General features: G+C 38.9%; 1 protein-coding gene across 1 annotated transcript; it reads right to left on the bottom strand.

Moving 5' to 3' along the window:
• Positions 1-238: 238 nt before the first annotated feature.
• Positions 239-7,012, bottom strand: LOC115133763 (immunoglobulin alpha-2 heavy chain-like). The gene is made up of 4 exons (XM_029667247.2): positions 6,929-7,012; positions 1,555-1,920; positions 1,057-1,398; positions 239-494 (listed from the first exon to the last, which is right to left on the bottom strand). The coding sequence occupies exons 1-4, from the start codon at positions 6,984-6,986 to the stop codon at positions 370-372; spliced, it is 891 nt and encodes a 296-aa protein (XP_029523107.2). The 5' UTR covers positions 6,987-7,012; the 3' UTR covers positions 239-369.
• Positions 7,013-15,347: the final 8,335 nt, after the last annotated feature.

The raw sequence follows: 15,347 nt of genomic DNA on the forward strand, positions 1-15,347 counted from the left end.
CTAATATTTGTAAAAAAAATAAAATATCTGGACACTTTCTGTTTACCTGGGATTTTTCCTTATTGTAGGCTACTACTTTTACCACTTTTAGTCTTAATCTTTACTACATCTCGTTAAAGAGATGGTTGTGGCTGGCTTAAGAGGGTGTGAACACTGCTGAATGTAGACAAAGGAAAGTTCTCCAGTAGGTTCCAAAACATTCAAAGGCCATTTTCTCAAAAGTGAGGTTACAAGTTTATTAACTTTCAAAGCAGAATTACTTTCCCATTGTTCCTCAAATGCAGTGTATGATATACAACTTTGTTGCTCTACTTTTATCCAATGTAAAAAACACAATTTAAAATGTTGAAACTGAATCATAGAATATATCTATTTCCTGATGAGGTAGATGAGGAAGATGATGGTCAGACAGCAAAGGAGAACTCCAGTTCTTATGATGGAGAGGAGGACAAGGATTCTCATATCCACTTCAGTCGCAACCTGAATGTCACCACCTGAAAGAATTAAACCTTTTATATTTCCAATTTCTGTATAATTTTATACAATCAGGGTTGGCTAGGTTACTTTCTAAGTGTAATTCATTACAGTTACTTGTTATCTGTCCCCAAAATTATAATCAGTAACGTAACTTTTGGATTACCCAAACACATTTGATGTCTCATCATAGTGGTCTCTGACCTGTGGTCAGATTCAATCAGGTGAAAACAAATTTCATTTGCGCCTTTTTTTCAATGCTGAATTGAATGTCATTGAGAAAACAGAAAGGTGTTATAATGTATTTTTCCCCAACCATCCTTTCTGAATTTACAAGTAATCCAATAATTAATCATCTAGTTTCTCAAAAGTACCTGAAATCTGATTACAATATTTTTGCTGGTAATGTAACTGATTACGTTTTTGTTTAAACCTGATTACATGTAACTGATTACAGTTACATGTAATCAGTTACTACCCAGTTGCTCCACAACCCTGTATATAATATAGTATTGGCTAATGCAGTGTAATAACTAAGGGTTATGTTTGTATATTGTTAATAAACAAGCTAATTATATTTACCATGAATGTCCAGCTTGGTCCCGTCTCCAAACAGTATCTCCCCACATGAAGCCACAGCACAGTAGTAAGTCCCATCATCAGAGAGGCTGAGGTTCCTCTTGGGGTGGTTGTAGACACATCTCTGTGTAGGAGACCCAGCCTCAGAGCTCTTCTCACACTGATCACTCTTGTCTCCATGGGTGTAAATGATTCCTGGATGGGATTCTCCTGAGCCATGTCCGAACCAATAGACACTGTGTCCTCCTGCACAGGTCTCAGTGTGTATTGTACAGTTCAGAGTCACAGAGTCTCCTGACTCAGACACAGACTGCTGGAGCACAGACATGCTGTTGGACTCTGAACCTGAAAAGAGTGTTTAAATATGTCAGCAAATTGCATTGAATGTGCTGTAGTAAGACTATATCCAAAATGTAACTTTTATTTTTACGGCTCTTTATCTATCAATTCAATTTTTTGGGAATGTCTGAAAATATCAAAATACATTTCTCAGCACTATACCTTTTACATTGAGAATGGTCCCTTTTCCAAATTCCACCACATTTGAGTGTGCGCTCCCACAGTAGTACGTGGCTGAATCCAAGCTTTTGATGTCTGAGATGCTGAGGTGATTTACGCCGTTGCTGCTTTGCACTGAGAACCGAGGGTTATCCTTAAACTCATGGTAAAATGTAGCATATTTGTCATACTTATAGATGGTTGAGATGAGATGAGGTTTTTCTCTGAAGGGCTGCTTGTACCAGGAGAAATGCATGGCCATGTCGCCTTTATAGAGGCATTGCAGAACCATTGTGTCTCCAACATTGGCTGACATGAGACCACACTCCTGTTGTATGGCAGAGGGCTCAGTCCCAGCTAGCGCATGAACTATAAATAAAACAAAGGAAAACGTCTTACAAAAATATATTAAACCTTAAAAGATTGTATTGCCTGCACCTTAGAGGCTGCTGCCTATGTACATAGACATGGTCACTTTAATAATGTTTACATACTGGTTTACCCACTTCATATGTGTATACTGTGTTCTAGTCAAGGCCTATGCTGTTTAACTATCGATGTGCATATACTATTCTATATTACGTATTCTTCAGATATATTACATATTCTGTCCATACTGTCTATTCATCCCATCACACACACACACACACACACACATATACAGCTCAGGAAAAAATGAAGAGACCACTGCAAAATGATCCAATTCTTTGGTTTTACTATTTATCGGTATGTGTTTGGGTAAAATTAACAATTTTGTTTTCTTCTATAAACTACTGACAACATTTCTCCCAAATTCCCCCCCCCCCAAATATTATCATTTAGAACATTTATTTTCAGAAAATGACAACTGGTCAAAATAACAAAAAATATGCAGTGTTGTCAGACCTAGAATTATGCAAAGAAAATAAGTTCATATTAATCTTTAAACAACACAATACTAATGTTTTAACTTAGGAAGAGATCAGAAATCAATATTTGGTGGAATAACCCTGATTTTCAATCACAGCTTTCCTGCGTCTTGTCCTGCTCTCCACCAGTCTTTCACGTTGATGTTGGGTGACTTTATGTCACTCCTGGCGCAAAAATTCAAGCAGCTCAGCTTTGTTTGACAGCTTGTGACCATCCATCTTCACCTTGATCACATCAATGGGGTTCAATGGGGTTTAGGTCTGGAGATTGGGCTGGCCATGACAGGGTCTTGATCTGGTGGTCCTCCATCCACACCTTGATTGACCTGGCTGTGTGGCATGGAGCATGGTCCTCCTGGAAAAAACAATCCTCAGAGTTTGGGAACATTGTCAGAGCAGAAAGAAGCAAGTTTTCTTCCAGGACAACCTTGTAACGTAGCTTGATTCATGCGTCCTTCACCAAGACAAATCTGCCCGATTCCAGCCTTGCTGAAGCACCCCCAGATCATCACCGGTCCTCCACCAAATGTCACAGTGGGTGCGAGACCTGGAGAGGCCTACAAGCCACAGTGTCTCACACCCACTGTGAAATTTGGTGGAGGATTGGGTTATCATTGCCAGCCCAATCTCCAGACCTGAACCCCATTGAAAACCTCTGGAATGTGATCAAGATGAAGATGGGTGTCACAAGCCGTCAAACAAAGCCGAGCTGCTTACATTTTTACGCCAGGAGTGGCATAAAGTCACCCAACATCAATGTGAAAGACTGGTGGAGGGCAGGCCAAGAAGCATGAAGGCTGCGATTGATAATCAGGGTTATTCCACCAAATATTGATTTCTGATCTCTTCCTAAGTTAAAACATTCGTATTGTGTTATTTAATTGTGTAATTAATATGAACTTATTTTATTTGCATTATTCTAGGTCTGACAACACTGCATCTTTTTTGTTATTTTATAACAATATTTGGAATTTGGGAGAAATGTTGTCAATACTTTATAGAATAAAACGAAAATTCTCATTTTACCCAAACACATACCGATAAATAGTTAAAAAAAATATAATTTTGCTGTGGTCTCCTCATTTTCTCCAGAGTCGTATATACAGTATATACATACAGTGGAAAGAAAAAGTATGTTAACCCTTTGGAATTACCTGGATTTCTGCAGAAAATAGTTAGAAAATTTGATCTGATCTTCATCTTAATCATAACAATAGACAAACACAGTGTAAACTAATAACACACAAATTATTGTATTTTTCTTGTCTATATTGAATACATAATTTAAACATTCACAGTGTAGGTTGGAAAAAGTATGTGAACCCATTGACTTGATGATTTTGACTTATGACTCTGTTGGAGTCAGGACTTTATTTTAAGAATGTGAAATGTCAGATTAATAGCAGAGAGAATGATTTATTTTATCATTCTCACATTCCCACTGGGCCAGAAGTTTACATACACTCAACTAGTATTTGGTGGCATTGCCTTTAAATTGTTTAACTTGGGTCAAATGTTTCAAGTAGCCTTCCACCAGCTTCCCACAATATGTTTGGTGAATTTTGGCCCATTCCTCCTGACAGAGCTGGTGTAACATTGTCAGGTTTGTAGGCCTCCTTGCTCGCACATGCTTTTTCAGTTCTGCCCACAAATTTTCTATGGGATTGAGGTCAGGGCTTTGTGATGGCCACTCCAATGCTTTGACTTTGTTGTCTTTAAGCCATTTTGCCACAACTGTGGAAGTATGCTGGGAGTCATTGTCCATTTGGAAGACCCATTTGCGACCAAGCTTTAACTTCCCGACTGATGTCTTGAGATGTTGCTTCAATATATCCACATAAGTTTTCTCCCTCATGATGCCATCTATTTTGTGAAGTGTACCAGGCCCTCCTGCAGCAAAGCACCCCCACAACATGATGCTGCCACCCCCATGCTTCACGGTTGGGATGGTGTTCTTCGGCTTGCAAGCCTCCCCCTTTTTCCTCCAAACATAATGATGGTCATTATGGCCAAACAGTTCTATTTTTATACCACCAGACCTGAGCTGTATGAGCGGTATGATGAGCGGTATGATGGCTGCGTGGTACCATGGTGTTTATTCTTGCGTACTATTGTTTGTACAGATGAACGTGGTACCTTCAGGCATTTGGAAATTGCTCCCAAGGATGAACCAGACTTGTGGAGGTCTACAATTTTCTTTCTGAGATCTTGGCTGATTCCTTTGATTTTCTCATGATGTCAAGCAAAGAGGCACTGAGTTTGAAGGTAGGCTTTGAAATCCATCCACAGGTACACCTCCAATTGACCCAAATGATGTCAATTAGCCTATCAGAAGCTTCTAAAGCCATGACATCATTTTATGGAATTTTCCAAGTGTTTAAAGGCACAGTCAACTTAGTGTATGTAATCTTCTGACCCACTGGAATTGTGATACAGTGAATTTTAAGTGGAATAACCTGTCTGTAAACAATTGTTGGAAAAATGACTTGTGTCATGCACAAGGTAGATGTCCTAACCGACTTGCCAAAACTATAGTTTGTTAAAAATAAATTTGCGGAGTGGTTGAAAAACAAGTTTTAATGACTCCAACCTAAGTGTATGTACATTTCCGAATTCAACTGTATATAAGAACTCCAGACTCTGACGTTGCTCGTCCTAATATTTAATCATTCCATTTTTTACTTTTTAGATTTGTGTGTATCGTTGTGCATTCACAAAATTTCTGAAACGTTCTATTCTCATAGTTTCTAAAGATTGCAAAATAAAGATATATTTTTTTGCTAAGAGTATTATTTTATTATTGATCTATGACAAATCCCCCAGCAGTGTTATTTGCAGTGTTAACTCCAGGTATTAATTGCAATTCTCCATCCATTCCTGAACCTCCGACCAAAAACAAGCTACATATGGACAGTACCAAAACAAATGATCTACCGATTCTGTCTCTTTTTAGAAAAATCTGCAGAGCTGGGATGGTTGTATCCCCCCATATGTTTAACATTGTATTGGTTGCAAGAATTTTGTATAATAATTGAAATTGAAATACTCTAAGTTTCGAATCCAGCATCGTTTTGTGTATCAGTTCATAAACTATGTGACATGGAATCGGTACATCGAAAATCTCTTCCCAATTATTTTGCAATCTACATTGTACAGCTGTCAATTTTTTGGTCCTTATATTAAACTGGTATACATTTCTATTTAGCACAATTCTCTTAAACCAAATTGGCCTTTAATGCAGAATCGACAGAAAAGTTTCTTACTTTCTACTCTTTCCACTTGCCTCTTCCATTTTTGAGTTAATGTTGCAATTAGTTGGTTGTAGTTTTGAGTAGAGCAGACATTTCCATATATTTTTGCTAGCTGCATGTGTGACATAACTCCGCCAGTCCTATTTATGATAAAATGTTAGTTTTTAAACATTTGACAACATAGTATATTTTCTGGTGGATTAAACAGAAATTGCAACCAACTTTCTATGGCTTGTTTTAAAAATAGCAACATTTTGGAGATTATTTCCTTTTCAAATAACTGAAAGTGAGAGGTTCTAATCTGAATAAAGGGAAAAAGGCCTTTCTTGAATATTGGGTGAGACATTCTTACTAATCTGCTAGAGAACCAATTCGGAATCAGGTATAACTTTTGTATGACTGAAGCCTTTAGTGAGAGGTCTAATGCTATAATATTTAATAATTTCTGCACTCCGAGTTCATATTTATTATATAAATAGGCCGGTTTAATTTTGTCTGGCTTGCAGTTCCAAATCAAATTTGATTTAATATTAATTTAAAAAACAAGTCATTAGGTGTGGGCAAGGCCATAAGCAAATTGGTCAACTGGGATATGACTAAAGAATTATTCAGGGTGATTTTTCCACAAATAGACAGGCATTTTCCTTTCCACGATAGCAAGATCTTATCTATTTTTGCTAACTTTCTATAAAAATGTTTTGTAGTGAGATCATTTCTTTCTTTCGGGATATGAATAACGAGTATGTCCACATCACAATCAGACAATTTTATCGGTAAACTACACGGTAATGTAAAAGTTTTATATTGTTGTGATCCAATATGTAATATAGTACATTTATCATCATTTGGTTGTAATCCAGTGAGGTCAGAAAAATGATCTAGATCCTCCAAATTGTGGATTTAAAAGAAAACATGAATAATCAGTGTACAATGATACCTTTGTTTTTGTTTTGTATTGTTAGATATTACTGCACTGTTGGAACTAGGAACACAAGCATTTCGCTTCACCCGCAATAATATCTGCTAAATATGTGTATGCGACCAATAACACTTGACTTGATTTGCAAGATTAGGTTGCCTCAAAGTGTCTGTGAATGTTAATTAAATCAATTGTACCGTTGTACTCCCTGATGAAGGGTATGCTGAAACGTGTTGGAGTTTTTTTTGTCAATGTTGTTCTATTGAACATACCATCACAATAAAGTTAATAAAACTTACCCATCTCTCCAAGAAGAAGAAATTTGCACAGTGGTGCGAACATCTTAATAGCTGTCATCCTCTTCAAAACCTGTGTCTTCTGTGGAAAAGTTTACCCCTGTTAGAACAACCCTTCTCAAATGAAGCTAATTAGTTTCTGAGATGCCTTGTATAGTCTACGGTATGTCATTTAGCATTTCAGCAGAATTTTCTAGTTTCCCCAGTGGTTGGCTAAGTGCCCCTGTGGTGGCTTCACCTAACCCAGATTAAAAGAGACCGGATGGATAGAGCTGAGCGTCCTGTTGGGCTGACACTAGTGTGTTTATCTTCTATGATCAAAGCTCAGAATGTCACTTTTTTGGATGAAGAATGAAATTTAGCTAATGCCTGGCCTTCAATTTCAAACGAGGACAGATACTGTTGTCTTAAAAATGAAGTTAAAATAAAGTCTGGCCTTCAATTTCAAAGGACAATCCCCTTTAAGGTATACATTTGGTGGACAACAAACCAATGCTCCTACCAACCGCAAGAGTTCCTCAGTTCACTGATTTACTTGGTGCAGTCAGAAGAGTGCCCCCTATTGGCCAATGACCACCAACTCCAGCGAAAAGTTACCCATACCAGGGGGTCCTCCCGCCCAACACAATTATTCAAAGCAACCGTTCTGGGTGTCATCACTGTGAAAACAGATTTTGAATACTTACTAACTGTCATCCAGCCCCTTTATTTAAACGTCATTACTTTAAAATGAACAATATACACTGTGTTTGAGCAACTTAAAATGGTACAATTCTGGGAACCTCTGTGATGATAAACTACAGCCTACAACTAAAATATTGTATCCTTCGCTCTCTCAAACCAAATGCAAGAGTGGAAAATCAGTGGTTGGTGATAAGAAAACATTATCTGTGGTCATTGTATGCAGCTATAGCTCTCACACCATGTCCCGCCTCTAATCACAAATGACATTCATCTCAAGATGGAGTCCTTCCTTCACAGTCTGGCAGTCTAGCTCTAAACACAGAATGGTATACATATTTGTATCAGCTGTTGTCCTCTATGGTTTGTGTAAGTTTTCTGAGTCATTATGATTATGTGATTTATAGTTGAGACTAGGTTTAGGTATAGTAGTGCATAAGTGAACAGAAAGTTCTATGTTTGGGATTGTTTCTAAACCTTTGTCTTCTTTCTTTCAGGTCTGACCCCTGTTGTGTCTGCCTCTCCTCCGCCCTCAGTGTTGGACCATCCTGGAGATAATGTCAATTTGCAGTGCACCAAAGTCACTGGTGCTCCAGGACACGTTGGCTGGTTCAAGCGATTCAACGGCTCAGGGCCCCTATGCATCACATCTATTTACAGCTCTGAGCCAACATCATGTCCAACATCATAATGGTTTTCAGCCCAGCCATATGGAAATGTTAAGCAGCCATATAATATTTTTCCTGAAAAGAACAGAGTTGGATGTAGCTGATTCTGGTGTTTACTTCTGTGGAATGTTTGATAAATACATCTTCTTCACCAATGCGACTGTTCTGAAGGTCCAAGGTAATCTTTTCAACAACTTGTCTGCTGTGACTCCAAATGCATTAACATGTATATGAGGAATCAGACATGTAACATGTATATGAGGAAAACTTGGAGATATAATACTATCGTACTACAGTGTAAATAACAGTGGGAATATTTAACTCTCCTAATCGTCCAAATATTTAACTCTCCTAATTGTCCAAAAGGTCACAAAGGTTCTGAAAAGGACCTTACAGAGCACTGTGAAGAAGGTATGATAATTCTGTTATTTTAAATGAGAATCTTTTACAAATAAAGTAATATGACGTACAATGAAAGTACCACAGAATAGAAATAACCAGCAACCTAGCCAGAGAATACTTGTTATTTCAGTTGCTGATCCACAGATGAGAATCCTGGTCCTTCTCTCCATCATAAGAACTGGAGTTCTCTTCTGCTTGAACCTATTCATCATCCTCTACACCACCAGGAAAAATAATAAATAAATAAAGCTAAGGCCAATGTCAACAGAGTATATGTAGTATGGTACTTGCAGAAATGTCTTCTCGAACATGTGAGCGTTCATGTGCCTTAATAACAAACTCATATGCCATCTATAAATATGAATATAATTGTTACATTACGAGCATTGGTGGTTAAGCCACAGAAAGAGAGCATAATGACTGGGCTGAACATGCCGAGAGAGGAGTTCGGATTGGTCTGCCATATAGAGGGCTTCTGTCTATTTGAGCTGATCAGTCTGTGTTGGTAAGTCTGTGTTGGTAATCCTGTCGAACGCGGCTTTAAAAAAACTTTTATTGTGTAGTGGAGCTGCATAAGTGTTGTTCTCCACTTTCTGGAGGATCATATTTTGAAATCAGTGGAATTAGAATATGATAGCTAAAGAGATCTGTCTCCAGATCACATATTCAAATTAAAGGCAACGGTGGCATGGCATTCGTGACAGGGAGACACGTCCATCATGCATGATGATGTATACAGGTAAGATAGTCTAGCGTTAGCTAGCTACATTTTCAGATATTACACGTTTCTAATTTTGACAGAAAGGGGTTTCATTTCAAGCTAAAGTGTACTGTTAGTTAGCTAGTTAACTTCAGCTGGCTGGCTTCCTAGCTGATCGTTATTATTTGTATCCCAGAGCCATTTGCTTTTCTAGTTAGAGACTAATGCTAGCTAGCTAACATTGTACCTGGTTGGTTAGCTCCCAACATATTCATGCAGGGTATTGTGGAGGATGAATCAGAATTTGTTTGGTAACGTAGATAAATAAGATGTTTTATTTACATAATAATCCTAATGTGAGATATTTGTCATTAGAATGTATCCCTTTGGACTATACTGTTGGCAGTTGCACTTTTCCATTCTCAGCTAGGGCTCAGTCACTTGGGGCCCAGAGAGGGGAGAGGTCAGGCTTGTCTTTCACATGTCCCTGGTGCTATGCAGAATATCAGAAAGGGAAGAGAACAGAATGGGACATTGTCTTCATATGTGAATGTGTCTTTACCTATTCTTAAACCATGTGAAGGGATGGCGTGATTGTCATGTTATGTCTTGTCCCTGTGCTTTCTCTTCTCTTCGTTTCCCCCTGCTGGTCGTATTAGGTTACTATCTCTCTCTCTCTCTATCGTTCCGTTCCTGCTCCCAGCTGTTCCCCATTCTCCTAACGACCTCGTTTACTCTCTCACACCTGTCTCCTCTTTTGCCCTCTGATTAAGTCTCTATTTCTCTCTCTGTTTCTGCTTCTGTCCTTGTCGGATTCTTGTTTGCTTTGCCCTTGTCCCGTCCTGTCGTAATCTGCCTCTTCATCAGATGCTGCGTGTGAGCAGGTGTCTCTGTCCTCTACGGCCCGCGCCTACCCGGAGGGACCAGCAGTCTGTTGCCGCTAGCCCTGCTATTCTCCTCTACTACTAGAAGGGGGACTCTCCTGTAAAGATAGAGGATTTATGTTTTCCCTGTTTGGACATTAAAAGACTCTGTTTCTGTTAAATCGCTTTTGGGTCCTCACTCACCTGCATAACAGTGATTAAGGGGGAATCAATTACTTGTCTCCACAATGTCTGTGCGCAAGTCACTCCCCTCAGTGAGCTTGTCCAGGAGTGGGGAGAAGAGGTGGTTTACTTGAGATGGGAGTACATAGAGTTGACAATTGAGTTATGCCCTAGATGAGGTAATGTTTTGGTACTATGAAGTACCAGGAACGAGATTAGAACCTCATCTTAGAGACCAAACTGAACGATAATTTATAGCTAATGCTATCTGGCTAAGGGATACTCTTTTCTCACGTAAAAGTCCCTTTGTGAAGAGTTCCTAAGATCTGTGGTTCATCATGTAAGTTGAGAGTGGTGTATCTTGGCTATAAAAGATATTTGTATTCTACTGTTGGGACTCTCAGAATTCATTATAGACACTGAATTGATCAGAGAGTCAAAGGGCTATTGTGAAGCTCATATTATTAAAGATTAAGTTTAAGTGTAACTCTGACTGGTGTGTAGTTTGTAACTCTCCTCATTTGGTAATACAGAAATTTGCCACGACAGTATTAACCACATCACACGGGTGTGATCATTCTACAGTGGTCCCTTTAGCGTACGATCACACCGGTATGATTAGAACGCTTATTTAGAACGCCCAGTTTCGAATTAAGCAACACTCAACATTTGAGCTAGCCACACTTTTTTCAGAAACCTTTTGCACAAACACAGTTCTTGTAAAGTTATGTCCAGAATGTGAGCAGTTTATTTTTGGATGCAATGTTCAGACATTCACACAAGTATCTACAGCATAACACAATCATCCAAACCGGAAAAATGTAGGCTACATTTGTACTAGCGCTAACTGAGGAAAGATTGACGTAACACAAGTGGTCATATTTGTATAACTCTCGCTGACAAACTACAATATGAATTAGCTAATAGAAATGACTATTTTTAATTAATCATATCACGGGTGAGCTCTACCATCATAACAGACATGCAGAAACTATTATAACGCAATAAGGCACTTACTTTGATAGAAACTCATACATTTCCAAAGTTATTATTGGTAACCAAAACAACTATGACTACGATGCAGGTAACAGACGGAAAATGTGAACACCTGTGTGCAGGAAGGGACATGAGCAAAAGTCTGCAGACTTGAACTGCACAAAGAATTGTAAAGGGTTTGGGGAATTTTGTCCGGGTCAGAAATGTCAAAAATATTTATTGGTCTGCAAAAGTAAAAATGACTACTTTTATGTGAATGACTGAGGCAGAATACAACTCAATTCAAACTGTTCTTAGAAAATAAAAAACTAGTTAGAAAATATTTTGAACTTGCCTTGGTTTGACGGCAGTGCGGATTAAATGTACTGTTGCGTAACAATCCCTTTCTGGAATGGAGAGAATGTTCTAACATCACTGGCATAAAATAATTCACACTGGGGCGATCGTTAGAGATATTTTGAACTCACGCGTGAAAGGGTTAACTAGCTAACGTTAGCTGGCTGGCTTGTTAGCTTACGTGACATAACGTGTGTGATCTTACACGTTGTTTACCTAGCTAGGTTCATTGTTTACCTAACTAGCTACTTGTTTTAAGCTAAAGGGTACAACACCTGTTGAATATGGACAGTGTCAGTAAACATCTGAATAAAAGCATAATGAAATTGTTGCAAGCAGAGCTGGTTAGGCTGTTTTCATGTTATCCATAGGTAAACAAGACATCGGCCAGAGCGTCAAATGTGCGCTCTGAATGCTCCGAGAACGAAACGAGATGGGTGGGGCTAAAGCTTAAGAGGGTGTGAACGATGCTGAATGGGTGTAGACAAAAAAGTGCTCTTCACTAGATATCAAAACCTTCAAAGGCCATTTTCTGAAAAGTGAGTTTTCAAGTTGATCAACTTTCAAAGCAGAATTACTTTCCCATTGGGGAAACATAAGAGCGCATCCAGGTGGTAAGAGCTTATCCAGGTGGTGAGTCACAAATATATAAACAGTGCATTCGGGAAATATTCAGACCCCTTGACTTTTTCCAAACGTTGTTACGTTACAGCCTTATTCTAAAATGTATTAAATAAATAAAAATAACATTTCTCATCAATCTACACACAACCACAAATTGACAAAGTGAAAACAGTTTTTTAGACATTTTTGCAAATGTATTAAAAATAAAAAACAGAACTAACTTATTTACATAACTATTCAGACCCTTTGCTACGAGACTCTAAATTGAGCTCAGATGCATCCTGTTACCAACGATCATCCTTGAGATATTTCTACAACTTGATTGGAGTCCACCTGTGGAAAATTCAATTGATTGGACATGATTTGGAAAGGCAAACACCTGTCTATATAAGATTCCACAATTAACGGTGCATGTCAGAGCAAAAACCAAGCCATGTGGTCGAGGCACAGATCTGGGGAAGGGTACAAAAAATGTCTGCAGCATTGAAGGTCCCCAAAAACATAGTGGCCTCCATTATTCATAAATGGAAGAAGTTTGGAACCACCAAGACTTGAACCGCCCGGCCAAACTGAGTAATCAGGGAAGAAGGGTCTTGGTCAGGGAGGTGACCGATTAAATGAATGATGCAACAATTAACTCATTATGACCTGGGGCACCACGAAATCGGCACTTTAAAGAGCTACCATCTCCTGAATTAAACTTTACCTATCTTTACCTATCACATCTATAAACAGTCAACTTATTAATCATAACCTCGTATCATATCATCATTCTGAACAGTCGTAATCTCCTTTCATCCTCAAAAACCAGAACCTTACTTATGATTCAGTTCTACACAAATTGGTTTAATTATTTATTTACTAGCTAACTAAATGGTAACACAGGATAAACATACACACTTAATACATTAAAAACAGATCCCTAGCGGACTGACAACAATATGGCTGCTTGTTACAAAAGACATGGAGAGGGCAAGAAAGAGGGACAGAGACATGTATCGCTGGAATGTTTTAGAAACTACTCTCATTTACAGTATTCCTATACTTATAGTACTCCTATACGAACCACCACCCACTTGGAGTAAGAAATCATGAATTTATTTACGTAAAAATGCCTTGGTTCTTCTCGGGAACGGGGACGCCTTGGAAAGGGGGGTTTGGGCCTTTTCACGCCATGCTTGTAAGGCTCTGATTGTCCAAAAGGGGTTTCTCTGTTGTTCTCCCCTGCAGTCATCCGGTATCCAGAGACTTGTCATGTAGTCCTGAAAATAACTACCAGTTTATTCTCCTTCCATTCGCTCTGGATGATAATTCTTTGTAGATAGGCTAGCCAGGTTCCCAGTGGGGTGATGCGAGTAGTTTGAATGATTTGAATGGTTTGAAAAGAGTAGTAGAATGGTCCCACTTAAATGAGCTTTTCTAGATACTTTACATAGGACAGTTAAACAGAGTCATGCTGTGGTGATGTTTTTCAGCATCAGGGACTGGGAGAATAGACAGGTTCGAGGGAAAGATGAACAGAGCAAAGTACAGAGAGATTCTTGATGAAAACTTGCTCCAGAGCGCTCAGGACCTCAGACTTGGGTGAACATTCACCTTCCAACAGGACAACAACACTAAGCCCACAGCCAAGACAACGCAGGAGTGACTTCGGGACAAGTCTCTGAATGTCCTTGAGAGGCCCAGTCAGAGCCCAGACCTGAACCTGATCGAACATCTCTGGAGTGACCCTCCCCTTTCAACCTGACAGAGCTTGAGAGCAAAGTGCAGAGAGATTCTTGATGAAAACTTGCTCCAGAATACTGTGTAATTGTGAAAATTATATAATGTCCTTTTAGTGTAAGAGCTGTTGAAAAAGAGCTCCTGAAATATCAGTCAGTTTTGGTGGGAAGGAGCTTTGTCCTGCCTGGAAACATCACCAGGCTGTAAATTAGACCAATAAGAAAGAGAGTTCCAGTTCTCTGCCAATAACAGCTAGTTTGCAGTTTTTCCCTCCCCACTGAGATTACTCCCAGACAGTCCTAGCAAAATTATAGCTTGAGAAGGTTGTCACGATCGTTGGAAGCATACTCAGACCAACGTGCAGCGTGATCTGGGTTCCACATCTTTTATTCAAAATAAGTGAACCACACAACAAAACAATAACGACTAAACGAACCGTGACGACAATGGAGTGCTAACATGCAACTACACATTAACAATATCCCACAAAACACAGGTGGAAAAAAGCTACCTAATTATGATCCCCAATTAGACACAACGATTACCAGCTGCCTCTAATTGGGAATCATACAAAATCACCAACATAGAAAAACAAAACTAGAACCCCACATAGAAATAATAAACTAGACTAAGACCCAGTCACGCCCTGACCTACTCTACCATAGAAAATAAGGGCTCTCTATGGTCAGGACGTGACAAACGTGCTCTTCACTATGAAGTAATTTTTGTTTATTTTTCATGTAAACAATCAAAGTAAGGTATTTAATTGTTATCCATAAATGATTTTATATTGAGAAAAAAAAAGTGAGATAAAATGTACATTGTACTCTCGTTGAATGATTTATGGTATGGGAAATGATATTAGCTTGTTTTTTGTATTCTTCAAACACTCTATACTCTAGACCTTAATTGAGCAGCTGGGGTCTGGTGTTTTCGCCCAGATTAACAGATGAAGAGTTGTGTGAAAAGAGCTTGTGGTTTTGATGCACTGAGATGAGAGGTGTGGTGAGAACTGAATGCCGGTCTTCCTGTAGTGCAGGGTGCTCGTCTTCAGCAGAGACAGAGAATGATGCATGTTAGGCCCCTTATCGTCAACCCCCCTTCCTCAAATCATCTACGCAGTTACACACTTAAATATTTTGCCCATTTAAAAAAAAAGAGATTCAACTACTAGATGCTTCACCAACTACGCAATCTGTTGGCAGGTGGACAGGAGATCTGTCAAGACATACTGAGAGAGAGAGAGA

This window comes from Oncorhynchus nerka, linkage group LG8, assembly GCF_034236695.1.
Source record: "Oncorhynchus nerka isolate Pitt River linkage group LG8, Oner_Uvic_2.0, whole genome shotgun sequence".
In the NCBI taxonomy this organism is placed as follows: Eukaryota; Metazoa; Chordata; class Actinopteri; order Salmoniformes; family Salmonidae; genus Oncorhynchus; species Oncorhynchus nerka.

Bases quoted from the DNA above. Each gene is read 5' to 3' on its own strand.
- LOC115133763 (XM_029667247.2), bottom strand. From the start codon at position 6,986: ATGACAGCTATTAAGATGTTCGCACCACTGTGCAAATTTCTTCTTCTT. The intron at 1,399-1,554 runs GTATAGTGCTGA...CACTCTTTTCAG, and splicing joins GACCATTCTCAATGTAAAAG to GTTCAGAGTCCAACAGCATG. The intron at 495-1,056 runs GTAAATATAATT...TAATTCTTTCAG, and splicing joins GACCAAGCTGGACATTCATG to GTGGTGACATTCAGGTTGCG.